A 15,384-nucleotide genomic window follows, 5' to 3' on the forward strand; every position below is an offset into this window, starting at 1 on the left:
TTTTTGTAGAAACAATATCTTTATTACGCTACATCATATAAAAGCATCATCAAAATAATTTCTCACATATAAATTCTGACAATCTCAAACTTGTTCGCGACAAAACCCTATATGGTCAACCTGGTACAAAAACAAACAAAATTGAAAAAAAAACAAAAACTAGAAAATCCCAATAATACATACCGTTTTTACTTTTCCAAACATTAGGCTTTAGTTCGCACCTGAAGCCAATTGTGTTTTTTTCCTTTTTACTCACATTTTGATTCAAATGAAATCAGAATAAGCTTAGAAAAATTGGAATTGGACAATAATGTCAATTAAGTTTTTTATGAAAGTGTTGTGAAATGAATCTACAAAAACAATGTTACTATTCTAAGTTTTGGCAAAAGCTCATTTCGACATGAAACAAACATAAGATTGTTTTTCATGAATAAATAAATTAATAAATTAAAGTAATCCGAGCCAGACATGCCGTGCACACAAAACACAAAGTAAAGCATATTACAGTAAACCAGGGGTCACCAACTTTGTTTAAGTTGAGAACATTTTTTTATTGATTATTGCATAGGGCATTTAGTATGATATGAAGAAAACAACTGCTAATACTATGAAGTAACTATGTTATTATTACTGTAGTTTGACATCATAGGCGCTGCCGCGAGAGGCAGCCTTTCCAGCAGCTCCGTGTTATTTAGCTTTTCTTGTAATTTATTGTTTTAAGTGTTTGCTTCTATCTTTGGTGTTTTTTATCCCGTTTGAACAACTACACTTTGGATTACTTTCTATCCTATCTCTATAGAAAAATGGGTTTATTCGAGGAATCAACTCTTTGCCCTGAAGAATTCTCGTCCCGGCGTGATGAGGGGGCCCTATCGTGGATGCAGAGCCGAAGCTAAGGAGAAGGCTAAGCGGCTAGCGGCGTTTTAATCCTTCGGTACCGTCTGTATTCATGGTAAATGTGTCGAACTTTTGGCCTAGCGTGTGATGTCATCCACTCTGCTGTTGCTAAACTATAACACAGCACCCCTAGGCCATCCTGTTAATCTGTTAATAAACAACAAAAGGATACTGCTGGAAGTGTGAATTTCCCTACGGGGATGGATAAAGTACCCATCTATCCATCTATCTATTAGGAGTTTGTCTGTAATAGTCAACCACAAAACCGTTTTCCTTGGAAAAGTTCAAAGAGCAATGACATATTCAACTTATTCTAATTAAATTAAGAAAACAGATTGGACCAATAATTCATTCCATTGTTCTTGTTTTGAAATTTCATATATGATAGTAAGTTGTTTTCAGAACCACTCTGCAAGCTTCCCATTGGTGACCCCATCAGTAAACTAAGACGTTGATACTTCCTGAGTCATTTTTATTCCTAACATCAAATAGACCCAAAAATAAAACTAAATAAATAAAGCTCTCTAAGAAAATAAGTTAACACAAAAACAAACTATCTTAGTAAAATCAAATGACTTCACAGTTTAACAACCTCCTCCCGTTTTCAGTTTCATATTATTCAATGAAAGGAAGAAAGATCTGCATATAGTGCTTGTAACTAATGCAGTCTTTGGAATGTTCTTATTTTGGTACTTCTCTAATTAACTCATTCAGCCTGGGTAAAATTAATCTTGGATGTATTTTCCTGTGCTCCAGTGGCCTTGGAAGTAAATGAATATAAAAAAAATCTTCAGTCGAAAAAGAGGCTACTTTTGGCGACATTGGTTTCTCTATTAATGCTATTGTCCATTTTTTAATCTCCTTTATGTTGCCTCTAACTGCTCTTCCAGCTTTACGACCAAGGGCTTGTGGAGATGGACCACGGACGGTCTTTCCTGATAGGCTGGCAGGGAGCCGTGCTGAGCTTCTGATTGGCCGGCAGGTGCATTTATGGCTACAGTCAGAGCCTTCATCAGAAAGTTGGCTTCTCTCTGGTCTTCCTTCCCCTCGCCTTCCAAGGTACGAGCAAGCCATCTCTCCACAGCTTCCTCCACCTCCACCACCGAGGCCATGTCCATCAGAGCCTCGGCTTCCTGGCTAGCATCAAAGCGCTCCAGCATATCTTTCATGCCAGCTGACCCGGAGTTAGGGTGTCGGCAGCTTCGTTGGTGAATGTGGAGGGAGAAAGAGTGGAAAAAGGCCTGGGAACACTCCTGGCACCGGTAAGGTCGGTCACGGCTGCTGTGAAGCCGGCGGTGAAGCTTCAGGTGGATGTATTGCGTAAACTTGGTGCTGCACAGTTTGCACTGATACGGTTTTTCCCCAGAGTGGAGTCGGAGGTGAGTTTTCAAGTTGCTGGTGCTGCTGAAGCGCTTCTGACACACCTGGAAAATAAAGGGAAACTGTTGTCAAAGGCTTTTCAAAGGACCTCCTTTGACGTCAAGGGTAGGAACATATGTTATTTTGGATACCGAATGGTACTGCGTAATCTTGTGGTTCATCCGGTTTTCTTCTTGACAGCACTAAACCTTACTTTGTCTCGTATTTAAACAAAAGCAGTCAAACGCTAATGAGTAACAGCGTTTATGTTTTCATGCAGGCAATCATCCGATTGGAAACAAAATATTGCAGTATATTGATTATGAAAAGACATGTAAACTGACGCAATCCAATTAAGGTCTTCATCCGACCGTGAGTTTTCTGGCGGAAATAGTTGGGTTAGTCCTTTCGTTATCCGATTGTTCGTGCAACTATACACATTTGAACAAGCTGATTGCTTGTGTGCACAAGCAGTTTCCCTCATGCGGGATATTTTAATGCCCCAAAGCACCTTGGGACTTGTAGTACACAGACACGGATATTCCAGTTTACTCGCTTAAAGATTAATATGTTTTGGTTGGTTTCTCTGAGACATTTCAATTTTATTTTCTGCCCCATGGCAAAATTTGTGATTTTGTATCAATACTTTAGAGTCATCCGATCCACAAGTTTTTGTGTACTTTTGGGGGTTAACACAAAGATAATCTATAACCTCTTTAGTTAAGGGAGAAAATTGCCTACCTGGCACTCATGTGGCTTCTCTCCTGTATGGACCAGGTGATGCTTCTGCAGATGAGCCAGTTGAGTGAAACTCTTTTTACACAAGTTGCACTGGAAAGGTCTCTCGCCACTGTGCACTCTGAGGTGGACCTATGATCACAAAAAAACAATGTTAAAAAGGAGCCCTTGAGCACAAGTAGAAATCGATAAAGGTAAAGCAAATACCTTAAGATTCGAAAGCTGTCCGAATGTCTTAGAGCAGATGTTACATTCGTACTTGATTTTTCCATTCTGCTTTTTTAGAGGGTATGGCAAAGATTTATGCCCAGGACGGTTGCGCAGACCAGAGTTGCCTTTGGTTATATCCAATGTTAAGTTCATTGCCTCCTCGCTGCTGAAAGAACTGTGTTTAGGTGAAGAAAGCTGGGTCATTGGTTTTGGAAGTGGAGAGAGCTCAGGTGTGGCTGGGGCTCCTCTCGGCGGGGACACATTTCGGGTTAGTTCTTTCAGACCTCCTTGTGGGGATGAAGTGTACGGCAGGGACATTGCAAGTAGGTTAGGGCTGCTGAGAGGAGGGTAGGGGATTCCATCAGTGCCCAGGTAGCTACCATACCTCAGGGGTCCTCTGGAAGGCAGCATTCCAGGAAATGGAGGGGAGTAGGAAGGGAGAAGGAAGCGAGGATAGGTAGAGGGGAAGGGAGGAATGAGCTGGTAGGTCGGGTGGAGAGGTCTTGATTGAGGGTAAAGTGGGTAAGATGACACCAGCCCTTCCCTATGGCCATAGAGGCCATGAAGGTGAAGGGGCAGATTTCTTTCATCAGATGATAGTGCTGAGAGGTGTTCAGGTACAAATGCAGGATTCATCCCATGACTTTGCCCTCTTTGTTCAGGCTGGGTGGATGCTTTGAAGCCACGGTCTTCCTGCTCCCTGTCTATCCTCTCCTCTTTTTGGATCTTTTTGCTGAAATCCATGATTTGGTTATCGGGAGAATCGGGAGGGGTGTCTCGTCCCAACATCTCCACATCTACTTCTTCGTCGTTTTGTTCTTCTTTCAAGTCTTCCTTTGTCTTTTCTTTGGGCCAAGTCCGCTGAGGGACGTGAAGTTTGGGTTTTTCGTACTCCTCGTCAACATTCATGTTTTCTGCAATTGCCACAAAAAAAATCCTCAATCCAAACAATACAATACATGTAAAGACTGTGGTCCTCAGGACCCTTATTCTGCACTTCTTAGATGGTTTCTCTTCATAAAGACCTAATTCATATGATAATGATGATAACTATGCAAAAAGAAGATCATTTTGACTATTTGAATCAGGTCTCTAAAAGAGTGTAGCTCGTCACATTTCATTGGATTGTCCAAATTATGCTTTCAAGGGCCACTCTCCTTCCACTTTAGATGTTTTACTTCAACCCCCTGAGTAAAAGGTATAGGCGCTTTCTAATAAGTTGATGCTTAAAATCATGTGTGCTCAAGGAGGGAGACATCTAAAACAGGGGCAATGAACAGCACTGTTTTGTAAAAAGTCTTTCAGAAGTGGTGAGAATTTGAAACTAAACAAAATGCTCCAGATACTATTTTTTTTCTTTATGTTATATTTGCTTATAACTTAACATCACGGAAATGTTTTTTTTTTACAATGACAAAATACAAAGTACAGTCAGGTAGAGTTTCTGCCTTGTTGATTTGTCACCACAAATGCTAATACATTCAAAAAATTACTGATTTATTGCAATTTTCATGTATTTATAAAATCTCAAAAATATATACATAAAAACCAAAACATCTGCTGATTTTTGTGTGCGTATTTGAAAAGATAAAAAGGAAATCAGGCCCTGCTGGTAAAAATAAAAAACAACCCAAAAAATGTAATCCAAAATGTAAGTCCCAGCTTCAAAAAATGGTTAACGGCCGTTGAACAAAAATATCCTACAACAAATATATGATAATGGCTCTCAAGGACCAGATTTAGACCCCCTAATATATTCCAATATGATGACATGTCGAGACATATACATTCTAAGTCCAACCACATACAGCACTCCCAGTAATGGTAAATGATAGTAGTATCAGGTTTGACTCATAACACATTAACCCCTTAACATTAGGTTTCTGTTTGTCAATGAAGTCGCAAAGCAGCCGTGGGAGAATAGTTCAGCGGTTAAATGAGTAGTGATGTGTCATGTCACGTCTGCACCTCCGAACAGATTATTACCGGATCGTTTGCGCAATGCGTCAGCATTTTTGCTGCGTCTTTTGTCTCTATTTGTGTTATTGGCGACGATCCGATTTCCATGACTAACTTGATTGTATTGATATTTCTTTTGCTGTGACCTTGAAGCTAAAGTGGGTCATAACATTTTCGGAAAATTAATTTGAAATAGAGTGTTGCGCAATTAGAAACATTTTTTTAGCAATGTAACTACACCTTGGCATTAGTCCCTGGGTTTAATACCAGCACATTTTTATATTCAGTGGAAATGAGTCATTGGACTGTGGTCGAGGTGAATCGTTCTAGATGACGGGACACTGCAGTATTGTTTGGTTAAAATCTTTTTAGAAAATGACTCACCATGTGCCTTTAAACAGCCATCATTTCTGTACATTACATGATTTAATTGTGCGTGTTTGTAATCCTTTTTTAAATATTTGATCTCAAAACAGAAATAACACACCATGGCAGGGAAACATCGTCTGTATCAAAGAGCTTTCAAGTATTCTTCTGTACATGTTATCAGATTTAGAAAGGCGGAAAAACCATAAGCAAATTCGTAAGCAAGGGCAAAGGGACAAAAGTTGCTGATTCTACTATGTTATTTAGCTCATCACATAGGAAAATGGTTGTACTGATTTTTTTGCAACAATAAGTCATAAACACAATAGTATCTCATACCTTTTTCCTTATGACGAAAAGATCGTAGTGTCTTTTTGGGGGGGCATTTAACTTTGTATCACTGATGATGCGACAATGTTTTTTCGTCGGTTGCATAGGAATGTGGTCGCATTATTAGAAAAGTGTCACTGATGCGACTATATTTTTAGTTGGTTGCACCCTTATTTTGGGCAGTAAGGCATGACTGTATTAATAGGTCATGCCTTTTTCTGTATTACAAAAAGATTGGGCATAGTGTTATTTTTTTAGGGGACTTGATTCAATCAAGAACATCATTATTAAGTCATTATCACTGATGCGACTATGTTTTTTTAGTTGTTCGAACCCTTTTGGGCTGTGACCACTCACATAGGTCCTACCTTGTTCTGCATTATAAAAAGATTGATCGTCGTGTCATTTATCTTGGGACTTGATTTCATCAAGGACACCGTTATTAAGTTTGTATCACTAATGTGACTACGTTTTTATTTGGTAGCACCCTTATTTTCGGCATTAAAGCATGACAATGTTTAAATGTCATACCTCGTTCCATCCCTTGTTCTGTAAAATAACGAACAATTATAGTACTGCGACTTTATATATTTTTTACTGAAACACACAAAGTAGATTTGGTCGCATTTGCGTGTAAATTCGATGGAGTGTCAGGCCCTGATATATTTCTTCTATAGATCTTAAGAAAGTGTGTTTATTATTTGAGAACAAAAACTAAAGCTCTCATAATTTGGACGATTTAAACAATGTTTAGTTTGGAATAACGTGTGCTATTTTGATCATTGGAACTTTAATGAAAAAAGAGGAAAAATATGCGTAAAGAATGTATATCTTCACCGCAATTTATTTGTTAATTGTTAACAAATGTACTTCTAATTATTTAGAATTAAATTTGATGTAAATTCCTATTGATGAAATAGACATGATATTTTCTACGTTTGCATTTATAGATTTTTTCTGTATTTACATAATTTTCACAATCCACAGAACTAAAAATTTCTATATCTATTAACTTATTTCTTAATTGTTAACATTTTCTTTAATTATTTAAAACTAGATTTGATGTATATTCCCATAAATGACATTGGAGATGATAATTTGCACATTTTCATGTATGTAACTTTTTACATTGCAAATAACCAATTCATGGGTAGCTAAAATGGAGTTTGGACCTCAATTTATAAAATCTATTGAATTCTATAAATATATCTTATGAGATTGCACTCACTTTGCTTGGTATTGTCCTGCTGACCGCACAGCCTCTGGGCAAACTCTTGACTGTACCACACCAGAAGCTCCTGTTTGGGCTCCACGGGCCGAATGGTGTAAAAGTAGATGTCTCGGCCGTTCTGGCAAGCTACTAGGTTCTGCTCACTGATGGAACGTGCCGGGTTGACGTAACGCATCCAGTTGCTCCTGTGCACATCATGGCCGTCAATGAAGTTGTGCAGGTGCCCGTTGTTATAAATCTGAAGGACATAAAAAAAATCCATTGGGTTACTTTGGTTGTTTTTTCACTTTAAGATATAAATGAACACAATATTTGCAATCTTTATTAATCGTACTCATATTTGTAGAGTTATAAAGGGAGTAAAAGTACGAACATTCACCCCGGCCATGTACAGTAAAAGTCTCCTCTTTCTTGTTTTGCTTCGTCTGTCACTCTTGTGTGTCAACGCTCAATCTGTCATTGTATTTGAAGCTTGGAGGCGTGGTCCTAATTGCTGTGTCACGCTCCCTTTCTCTCTCTCCTTCCACCCTCATCATTCTCAGTCACAAATAGTTCCACTTCTCTTTGAAGAAAAAAACTATTGTTGGCGGGTGGCCAAATTCTACAAGCATCTACGTGACTGCACTTGTTTCATGAGCGGTGACTTCCCACTTCTGCCCGTAAACTTTGAGGAAATTGAGGCCAGAAGGGATATACTGTTTTGTGGGGAAAAGACTGAATGGGAATTCACTAGGGAGTGAATTTATTTGCGTGACGCAGCAAGTTCCAGGAAAGCGCTGATGAGGGTTTTGGGTTTGAAGTTATGTAGCTTCAGTGAAGGTTCTTCTAGTTTCCATAAAATATCTAGGTATTGCCAGAGTCTAACACTCAATTTCCCCCTGGAGCTGGGATCTCGAACTCAATTGACCTGGAGGCAGAGCCAGGGTGAGGCTGGGGCGCATCAGGATTTCCACAAGAAAAACGATGACAAAACATTCCAACGTTCTCCTACCTTTATTTTTAACACAAAATAATAAATTACATAAATAAATGAAAATGCATATACAGACGACTAAAGAAACCATGTATTAATTTACTGACTGGCTGATTAGAAGAAAAAATGTATTTCATTTAGTTTCTAATGTCTGTATTAGTAGGTATTTAACGTTGAACTATCTGAAAATGAACATAACACATAACTTGAACTGTTCTGAACAAGGCTTCTCTTGCCTACTTCTTGCTGCTAGAGACCTGGCAGCGCTTCTTCTTATATAGCCGAGCCCAATTTGGCTTGAGGGAAGAAGCAGTGGAGAAGTGTACATTAAGCTCATGTGGGAAAAGCTAAGTTCTTGGGCCATTTGGGATCACTTAGCACAGGAACTGTCATCCCTTCCTTCTCCATGAAGTTTTTAACTTCTGCTCTCAACTCAAAACATCTCTTTGGTATGTTTCCCCTGCTGAGCCAATGTACCTTCGTTAAGTAGAGCACACCCCCATATTCTGACTCCATTTCCTCTTAAATAACACTGAAGATTGTGTGCTTTAAGCCCGTAAATCTGATTTCGATAATGCATTTCACAACGACAGGCAAACTTAAGGCATCTGTTGCAAAGAGCCTGCTGATGGAGAATGCAGTGCAGGGCTTTGGCCTCCGACACCCACCCCCCCTTTCCAGGAGCTACCAGTTCATTCTTTCTCCCTATCATTGATGGGACTCCATCAGATGTCATTCCTACAAAACAATTCCATGGAAAACCGTCTTTTTCAATCGCATGACACAGCTGGTGAAATATTCCTTGAGCGGTCGTCTGGCCATTCATTGGAATTACTGTAGGCAACTCCTCCATCACTTCAAAATTGTTATTGACACCACGGACATATATTGCGAGCTGAGCAGTGTCCTTGATGTCTGTGGTCTCATCAAGAGCCACTGAATATACACACAGAGAATCATTTTGCTTTCTCAAGCAGTTAATCGTAAATGTTAAATCTCAATTGACAGGTCAGAAATGCTCTCTTCTACGGTGTTAGATGAAAGGCTGAACGAGGGTTTACTGACGCGCAGTTTTGCTCTCCAAACATGTCTCCTACAAGTTTGACCAGAGGCTCATGTGCAGTTTGGCTCTTTGATCGTGTATCAGTACAGCATTAGCTGATTTACATAAACTTGATGAGCGTTTAAACTGAGGCGCATGCTCAGTTCTTCTCTCCGTTCGTGTCTCGTAAACACACGAGGGATTTACCTCGAGCTCAATGCAGGTGATGCTTTAATGGCGCACAGCCATTCTAGTTTTATCTTTTGGCATTATTTTGGTTTGTTATGTTGTATTAGGTTTTGTAAAAATCTTTTTTTTTTTTTAAACCAACCTGCCTTGGTTCCTTCTTCCAGGCAGATCACAACAGATATAATGGAATATTGGTGAAAGGGAACATAAGCTCTTGAGAACTGTAGCGTTATTTATTGTTGACCGACGGCTTTTCCTGTTCTTAGTTGGATTGGAATGAAACTTGATGTACCTTCGGATAGTGATGGCGAAATGCTATCTCTAAAAGTATTTGTGACTCATGGCCAGCTAAATCTTAAGCTTTTCGGCATCAAAAAGGGCAGGACAACCCTAATTTGAATCTATATATCTTGGGAACTCATGAGTCAATTTTCACGGAACAGACACTTCTAGAAATAGAATCCATAGACTTGCCGCTCTTACCCGCCAGAAGTATTTTCTGTTGGCCTGTTTGGGGACATTGTCTTTGGTGTAGATGTCTCCTTGCAGGGGACCGAATCGGGTTCCCTGAGGGATGTACTCTTTGCTGAAAACACCGTTCACCTAGAAAAGAGATCACATGTGTAGTTAACAAGGATCATCTCGAAGTTTAAGAAGGTTCTGGTTTGGGCTTCTGCACGTTGACCCAGACAGCTAAAAAGGGAAATTAAAGCTCCAAGTTTGGCCTACTTTCTGCTTTCAGGTGAATGGAATTAGAGAACACTTTCTCTCACCTATTACCCTACTGATCCCTGACCTAGTCTTCACTTGAATCCAACACACATGGTAAGGTAAAGTTCATCCATCCATCCATTATCTGCACCGCTTATCCTCAGTGGGGTCGCGGGGGTGCTGGAGCCCATCCCAGCTATCTTCGGGCAGTGGGCAGGGGACACCCCGAACTGGTTGTCAGCCAGAGAGACAAACAACCATCAACTCACTTATTCACACCTACAGTAGGGACAGTTTGGACCGGCCAATTAACCTGACATGCATGTTTTTGGAATGTGGGAGGGAACCGGAGTGCCTGGAAGAAACCCACGCAAGCACGGAGAGAACATGAAAACTCCACACTGGAAGGTTCGATCTCATGACCTCAGAACTGTGCTGCACACGTGCTAAGCACTGCGCTGGCGTGCTGTCCGGTGAGGTTCATGTTCTGTAAAATAAATTTCTTGATCTATGAGTTTTTAAAAATGCACATTCATATGATGGTTAATATAATTTTGCTAATTTTTGAAATAGATATTGACTTTTAAAGAAAAAGTTTTTTTTCTACAAGATGGCGCTAGATAATACACAGAGTCCCTTCAAAAATAGTATAAATTGATTTTCTAGCTTTTTTATTTTTATTATTTTTATGCCGCTTTTCAATTTACAGTACATCTTAAAATAGATTGAGAGATTTGAAAGTAAATTAGAAATAAAAAAATAAATTTATATATATATATATATATATATATATATATATATATGTTACAGACTAATGTTTTTAGGAAACATCTTTACTTATGTGTAGAAGGCTGTTTTTATTTTATTTTTTCTATATTTTTGCAATGGAAAAATAAACAAAAAAAACTTAACATAACTATATGACAAGACTTGGGGCAACCTTACAGTATGCAATCCTCCATCACCTCATTTACACATGCAAGTAACAGTCTGCAGCATCTGTGTCACACTTGGCCCATGGCGTCTTCAGGAGTTTTTTGTTCCATCTTTTTAAAGAAGCCTCCCCCCACCCAATCAACGAGTCCCCTGACAAGTAGACATACTCTCCCTCTTCCTGCCATTGAGGAATTACTTTTCCAAAGGATTGTTCCTTAACACTATGTGAAAAGGTCAACTATTGAATACAACATGACCTCAAACCCAAACACAGTGTTTTTTTATAATTAAAGAGAATTTCTGGGTTTAAAAACAAATTTTTTTAAATGGCAGAAGGTCATTGAGGACAAGGGCGTTTGCGACTGGGCATGTTCAAGTAAGGTTATGAGCTGCTGTGACAGGGCGCATTGTGCTAAGCCGGCGTTGCGTAGCTAACGAACCGTTGTTGCTGCCGCGTTACCGCTGCTCAACTGCTCAGGTTGTTGGGAGGAAGGCGGAGGGTAAGCTAGGGATGGGGGTTGTGTGCAGAAGATCTGCTGAAGGAGGCTGGGCCAGCTTGAGGGCACCCACGCAATCGCACTCACCCCAACCCCCAATCGCTTATCATTATTTCCGTTACCAGAATTGGAAATGGCTTGTTCGCCAGCCAGGTTGCGGCCTGATGCCTGGTTGGCCAGCCTGTTCCCAACGAAAGTTAATCATCTGGTTTTAACCTAAATCTTTCCCATCACGCCCAGTCAGTCCTCCAAACACACGCTCCTCAACAACCGCCCCCACTCCTCCACTACCCGTAACTGGCACTTGCTTCTCCCATCTGCCACGTGCTTTTATGGCACACTTCACACCTAAACGTTTGGTTTATCATAATGAAATACCCCAAACTTACGAGAAGGGAACCCTGGACTTTAAGAACCAAAACCTTGCCAACACAGCTTATGTGATGAACAAGGTCCCAATCAGGGCTTCTTGATGTACCAAACAGACCCTGATGATGACTTAAAAAAATGAATCTGAACCCTTTCTCATCAACAGTACCCTTTGCCTCCACAAATGTTCTGTTAGAAAAATTCCCAAAAGCACAATCCAAAATGTTTCACAAACCCTTCCTGGAAGGTCTGAAAATAGTTCAAGTCCAACCCCTCAATTCCCTTTAACTTTCATTATGCATAATTGTGAGGTGAGTGATTAAATTTTGAAAGCTTAGACCTTAAAATTTTTCATATGTGGTTTTATGTCTAGCTTTGAAGTCCCCCGTATAAGGTAAAAAAAACTCAACTAAGGTTTTAATCCAGCTGGTACGAATCCAGAAAAGAGTTTCACACTAGGAATATTTTAAGAAAGGAAACTACATTGGCCCGGATCCAGATAGCTTCCAGCACGAGAATTAAGAGCTTGTTTGTGTTGAATTCTTCCTTGTTGGCTTACTTCATAGGAAAACATTGATGTATGCGGGTAAGGGAAAATCGCAAAGAAGACTGTGTCACCTATAAGTTACAGTTATATGCAAATACCCATGAAGTGATACTCAGGAAAAAAAGTTTTGGATGAAGAGGATGTTTGGCTGCAACACAATTTTGATTGTAAAACACTACAGTAAAAAGTCATTCTAAAGTTTTGTAGTTCTAGCTCTATATCTATCAATAAACTTAACTCTTCTACCTTTATAACTCTTGGCGACCTTGTCTTAAAAAATATCCAGGATTCCTTAAGAATGGTTGTGCAAGGCTTGGAGTTGTACATCAAAATGTGATTTTTCAAGATTGTAGGTGTACCTCTAATAGACTAAACCTGTCTCCATTCTTGTGTCTAAGGTGGTCAACATGTCTTAATGGTTACACCTGCAACTGCGAGGTGACTGTTTGGAAGTTTTTCTCCTGATCCTTAAGAATGGTCTGTTTAAGGCTAGGTGTTGCACCCAGAGATATATTTTTAACCCTTGATTTGCCATCAGTGGACTAAACCTGTACATCTGTCTGACTTGGTGAAACCCCTGCAACCCATTTGGGGCAACCTTGTCTTCAATTATGTGCAACCTTTACATATGGTCTGTTCAACGCTTGGTGCTGCAAACTGAAGGGTCAAGATAGTAGTTCTACCTCTTAAAGTAGACTAAACTTCTACCTTGGTCTGTCTTAATGATACCACGGACTCACGTTTAAAGTTTTTTAACTAAATGTTTTTCGGTTATCACATTCCTAATAGCCTCGCTGGTTTCATGTGGTGAATGGTCCTTTGCGTCGAAAACATTTCACACACAGGTGACCAGGAGCCGGATAATCCATGGATTCAGATTTTTGCTTAAGGATATTGATCATAAATTAGGATCAAACCTTAAACCTATGAATTAAGGAAAAACAACTCTATAGCTATTCTACTGGATGAGAATTTCAATGCTAAGCAATCAGCTGACTTAAGTGTAATATGAAAGTGTGTGAATCACCTGAGCGGAACAATCTGTGGGAGGCGAATAGGGTGTGTGTGGCTATAGAAAAAGCAAACAAGGTGTGATAAGATCAGCAGATTGAATCTCTGACGTCGTTGTGTCTGCGCGTGTGGGCGAGTGGGTGTGGGCTTATCTAGGTTGCATTTAAATAGAAAGTAAAGCTTGTTTTTGATTCCACCAGCAACCACGTTTTGTTTTTGTTACTCATGAGACAGGAGCAACTCTAAAAGGAAACGTGCGCCGATCAACTGCCTCAATTGAAGGGCCTGTATTCGAAAAGTACCGGGTCTACCTACAGGAGGTGTCACCAACCTGATTATCACGAAGGGTATCAAATTAAAATGCATTAAGAAAATAGCCACATCCGTTATAACTATATGGTTAGAATGAGAATTGGATTTTTTCTTTATTGTCATTGATAACAAAGTAAACATTGTTTATGATGCAATCAGAAGTGGCACTCCAGGACAAACTCCTAACAAACACTTAAAATAAAAAAAGTAAGATAAAAAGAATGTTGGGATGGATAGCCAAAGCGGTTATCAGGGTAGTGTTTGAACACTAGCCTAATTTGTAAGGGAATCAGAACAATAGTGTGATTAAAAAAAGGAGCAGCAACATATCTCCAAAAATAGAGTTGAGAATAAAAATATAGATGCTCTATATCTTGCACATAGGCAAGATCTATATATTTTTCACAGTCTTGTGTGCTTGTTTAGTGTGGTGTTGGCTCTGGGTGTTTAAAGACACAGGTAAATGATTCATGATCCCATTCAGTAATTCAATTTCTGAGAAAATCACAACAAGCTATTTTCAGAACCAGTCCACAGGCTTCTTAGGTCTTCCTGGGGGTCTTGCTGGTGCCCTTGACCTAGAGTATCCTAAAGACTGAGAAACTCCACCCCTCACTTCTTCTGATGTACAATACAACTTCCTATAAAGTCAATACAGATTTCGGTTTTGTTTAATGCTTTGCAATAAATTCAAAAGACTTGAATGGATCGGGATTGGAATTTTGGAAATTTCAGAGATGACAAAGTATTGATCTGTGATATAGATCGGTTCTTAATGAAGACACAGTAGCGTCCCATTACTACTATTGACACTGTTCTTACCTCGTCTTTGCTGTAGCCGAATGACAGGTTACGCGGTACCGACGTCATCGCTTTTGGCAGGTTGAAGTTCGGGTTGGACACCTGATCCGGAACAATGTAGGTGCAGTTAAGAGCGAAGTCCACTTCCCTCCACGTGCTCATATCTCCTTGCGTGCTATCCCCCTTCATTTCGGACACCTCGGTATATGGGTGACGTGTCGCTTTGGTTTATCCAGTTAAGCTTTGGTCTGTTTGTGGCTCGGTTCCCTCGGTCTTAGGTATGGTTATTAAAGCCCAGGATCTGTAAAAAGAAACCAGATCAGCACCACAACTGTAAACGTTTCTCAAGTGTGATGATAAAGAATCCGAATCTCACTTGTGCACATTCATTCAGCTGTTGGAGTCTCATTTCTTTGGTTAGGCCATCCCTGACATGACTTCTCCTGTTTTAGATCCTGCGGCCTCTCTAGAAACTCTTGAACCTGTATTGCGCCAAGCGTTTTTAGCCGGGCAGCGCGACCAATAGCGATCATCGGTGCTCACGTGATGTGACCATCTGACACGCGACTGTTGCTTAAGGACAACAACATTGGTGACGTTGCTCACTTGGTCCAGCAAGTGGCTGTTGTGATGTATGCCCACATGTACACAACACACAAGACACACGCTTTTGCACACACACAAAGACCAGATGATAATGAATGAATAAAAGAGAAGCAGATGGTCAGCCTGTTGCCACTGGAAACACACTTGGACAATTTTGCCCGGTTTGCCACTTAATGAGCATTCTGCTGCCACTGTATCTCCTTGACCTATATCTAAAACTGACAACTAATATTCTGAATCTCACTTCCCCACAGTTAAGTTGCATATATTTTATAAATACGATACAAACAATTACATTTC

At 39.9% G+C, this 15,384-nt stretch overlaps 1 protein-coding gene across 3 annotated transcripts; it reads right to left on the reverse strand.

Moving 5' to 3' along the window:
• Nucleotides 1–14,946, reverse strand: prdm1b (PR domain containing 1b, with ZNF domain). 3 transcript variants are annotated; one of them, XM_088328865.1, is made up of 7 exons: nucleotides 14,855–14,946; nucleotides 14,500–14,779; nucleotides 9,778–9,897; nucleotides 7,088–7,328; nucleotides 3,202–4,118; nucleotides 2,998–3,126; nucleotides 1–2,321 (listed from the first exon to the last, which is right to left on the reverse strand). In XM_088328865.1, exons 2-7 carry the CDS (start codon nucleotides 14,665–14,667, stop codon nucleotides 1,761–1,763), a joined length of 2,136 nt encoding a protein of 711 aa, XP_088184991.1. In that variant the 5' UTR covers nucleotides 14,668–14,779; nucleotides 14,855–14,946; the 3' UTR covers nucleotides 1–1,760. The 3 variants fall into 3 exon arrangements, with proteins under 3 accessions (XP_088184991.1, XP_088184994.1, XP_088184992.1); XM_088328868.1 differs by lacking the exons at nucleotides 9,778–9,897; nucleotides 14,500–14,779; nucleotides 14,855–14,946 and adding an exon at nucleotides 7,425–7,528; XM_088328866.1 differs by lacking the exons at nucleotides 9,778–9,897; nucleotides 14,500–14,779; nucleotides 14,855–14,946 and adding an exon at nucleotides 7,464–7,515.
• Between the last annotated feature and the right edge of the window lie 438 nt (nucleotides 14,947–15,384).

Source organism: Urocampus carinirostris, chromosome 2 (genome assembly GCF_059441175.1).
Source record: "Urocampus carinirostris isolate Australia breed hairy pipefish chromosome 2, RoL_Ucar_1.0, whole genome shotgun sequence".
NCBI lineage: Eukaryota > Metazoa > Chordata > Actinopteri > Syngnathiformes > Syngnathidae > Urocampus > Urocampus carinirostris.

Coding starts and splice junctions, on each gene's coding strand:
- prdm1b (XM_088328865.1), bottom strand. CDS start 14,667: ATGAAGGGGGATAGCACGCAAGGAGATATGAGCACGTGGAGGGAAGTG. Junction 9,898..14,499: donor TCGGCTACAGCAAAGACGAG/GTAAGAACAGTG, acceptor TCTCTTTTCTAG/GTGAACGGTGTTTTCAGCAA. Junction 3,127..3,201: donor GACAGCTTTCGAATCTTAAG/GTATTTGCTTTA, acceptor TTGTGATCATAG/GTCCACCTCAGAGTGCACAG.